Source organism: Myotis davidii, unplaced genomic scaffold, assembly GCF_000327345.1.
Source record: "Myotis davidii unplaced genomic scaffold, ASM32734v1 scaffold107, whole genome shotgun sequence".
Taxonomy (NCBI): Eukaryota; Metazoa; Chordata; class Mammalia; order Chiroptera; family Vespertilionidae; genus Myotis; species Myotis davidii.
In genome coordinates this window covers 3,676,517-3,678,328 of record NW_006383012.1, presented here as the reverse complement: position 1 = coordinate 3,678,328, position 1,812 = coordinate 3,676,517, and the positions used below count along the sequence as shown (strand labels likewise).

At 45.8% G+C, this 1,812-nt stretch overlaps 1 protein-coding gene across 1 annotated transcript in view; it reads right to left on the bottom strand.

Annotated features, from left to right (window-relative positions):
• The window catches only part of TECTB (tectorin beta), a 38,357-nt gene that overhangs the window by 34,421 nt on the left and 2,124 nt on the right, over nt 1–1,812 (bottom strand). Inside the window, exons 3-4 of the mRNA XM_015557960.1 lie at nt 1,652–1,794; nt 1,476–1,548 (exon numbers count right to left, since the gene is read on the bottom strand). Of these exons, the coding sequence (XP_015413446.1) occupies nt 1,476–1,548; nt 1,652–1,794 (216 nt within the window). The remainder of the gene's footprint in view (nt 1–1,475; nt 1,549–1,651; nt 1,795–1,812) is intronic.

Here is a 1,812-nt window from a genome sequence, read left to right as displayed (position 1 = left end):
TTAAAAAAGGATCAAAAATTTCAATACAAAAATTAGACACAAGGCCTTGAAAGGGGTCTGTGTAAGTGAGGGGTGGTAAAACTTCAGCTTCATTCCCTTCATAGTCAATCTGCCTCAAAGAACAGGGTTAGAAGATCTGTCCCAGACTGTGGGCACTGCTCTGAACTACCTCTGGGGGGTTAATAGCTTCCAGGGAGTCAGTAAAGCAAGTTCAAAGAGTTCAAGGTCAGGGGGGTTCTAGGTAATATAGTTGTTTTCTTTGTGAAATGAATGGGTTGAGCATGATGGCCTCTAAGGATATCTTCTAGTTCTTTATAAAGATCTCTATTTCTGCTTGTGTCTTCCTCTAGCCCACTGGGCTAGTGTCACTATCTATATCTACCTCCTCCCTGAAAGCTGCAGGTTTCAAAACAAAGCACCCCTTCGTAACAGAAGTGCCACAGGGCTAGTGGCCATTGTGTTTTTAGTTTCTCTGGAGCACGTATTTCAAGAGAGATCAAATTGTGCCTTTAACTTCAATGTCAACATAGGAAGCCTGCCCAAATTAGTCAATGAGGAAGCCCATGGAGTGAAGGGCTTTGAGGCCTAAGAACTAGGCTGCAGAGGCCAATCCCACCTCTCTCCTTAGCCATGGCCCAGGCAAGAAGCTCACTACTCTGTGCAAATGTTTTAACACAAGCTAGATCCTAAATATAAATCTCTAGAGTGGGCTGCAGTGGAAACTAATCTTGATTGAGTTAGACATTGGCTTTTTTGCTGTCTATAGACCCTTGGCAACTCTATCTATATCTACCTCCTCCCTGAAAGCTGCAGGTTTCAAAACAAAGCACCCCTTCGTAACAGAAGTGCCACAGGGCTAGTGGCCATTGTGTTTTTAGTTTCTCTGGAGCACGTATTTCAAGAGAGATCAAATTGTGCCTTTAACTTCAATGTCAACATAGGAAGCCTGCCCAAATTAGTCAATGAGGAAGCCCATGGAGTGAAGGGCTTTGAGGCCTAAGAACTAGGCTGCAGAGGCCAATCCCACCTCTCTCCTTAGCCATGGCCCAGGCAAGAAGCTCACTACTCTGTGTGAATGTTTTAACACAAGATAGATCCTAAATATAAATCTCTAGAGTGGGCTGCAGTGGAAACTAATTTTGATTAAGAGTTAGACATTGGCTGTTTTGCTGTCTATTGACCCTTGGCAACACACAGGATTTCTCTTGCCTTAATTTTCTTATCTATGAAATGGGAAGGCTGACTGACCTCTTTTCTCTGTGGTACCTCTCAGCTCTTCCATCCAGTCTAGGACTCTGCCTTCCAGCTGCATGTAGGTTTTAAAGAGGTTTAAAGGTAGACCAAAGCTTACATCTCAGCTTGAATATAAGAATGGAGTTCTGCATAGAGCTTAGGGAAGAGTGAATCCCAAGGAAGGATCCCATCCTCTCCTCAAGAGGCCACAGGGCAGTCATGGGAACCTGGAGACCACTTACAGTGTAGAAGTTGAGAGACAATTGGCTTTCAAATGTGCCCATGCTCCCGTTCTTCACGTGAACAGTGGCCACTCTGAAAAGGGGAGAGAATTTTGCATAAGGACTGAAACATGCCTGATTGACAAGGACTGCAGAGCACACGCAAGGCGGCCAGCCCCCCACTCTGAGAAACTTACCTCTGGTCAAAGGCAGCCTGGTTCACCAAGTAGGTGGAGTGGTAGGTGCAGGAAAACGAGTAGTTCACGGGCTGGTTCTTCACGATCACCGTGCTGTCATTGGAAACAATGTGGCTGTAGAAGTGGTAGATGGGGGGCTGGGGCTGGCGGAAGGAAGAAGG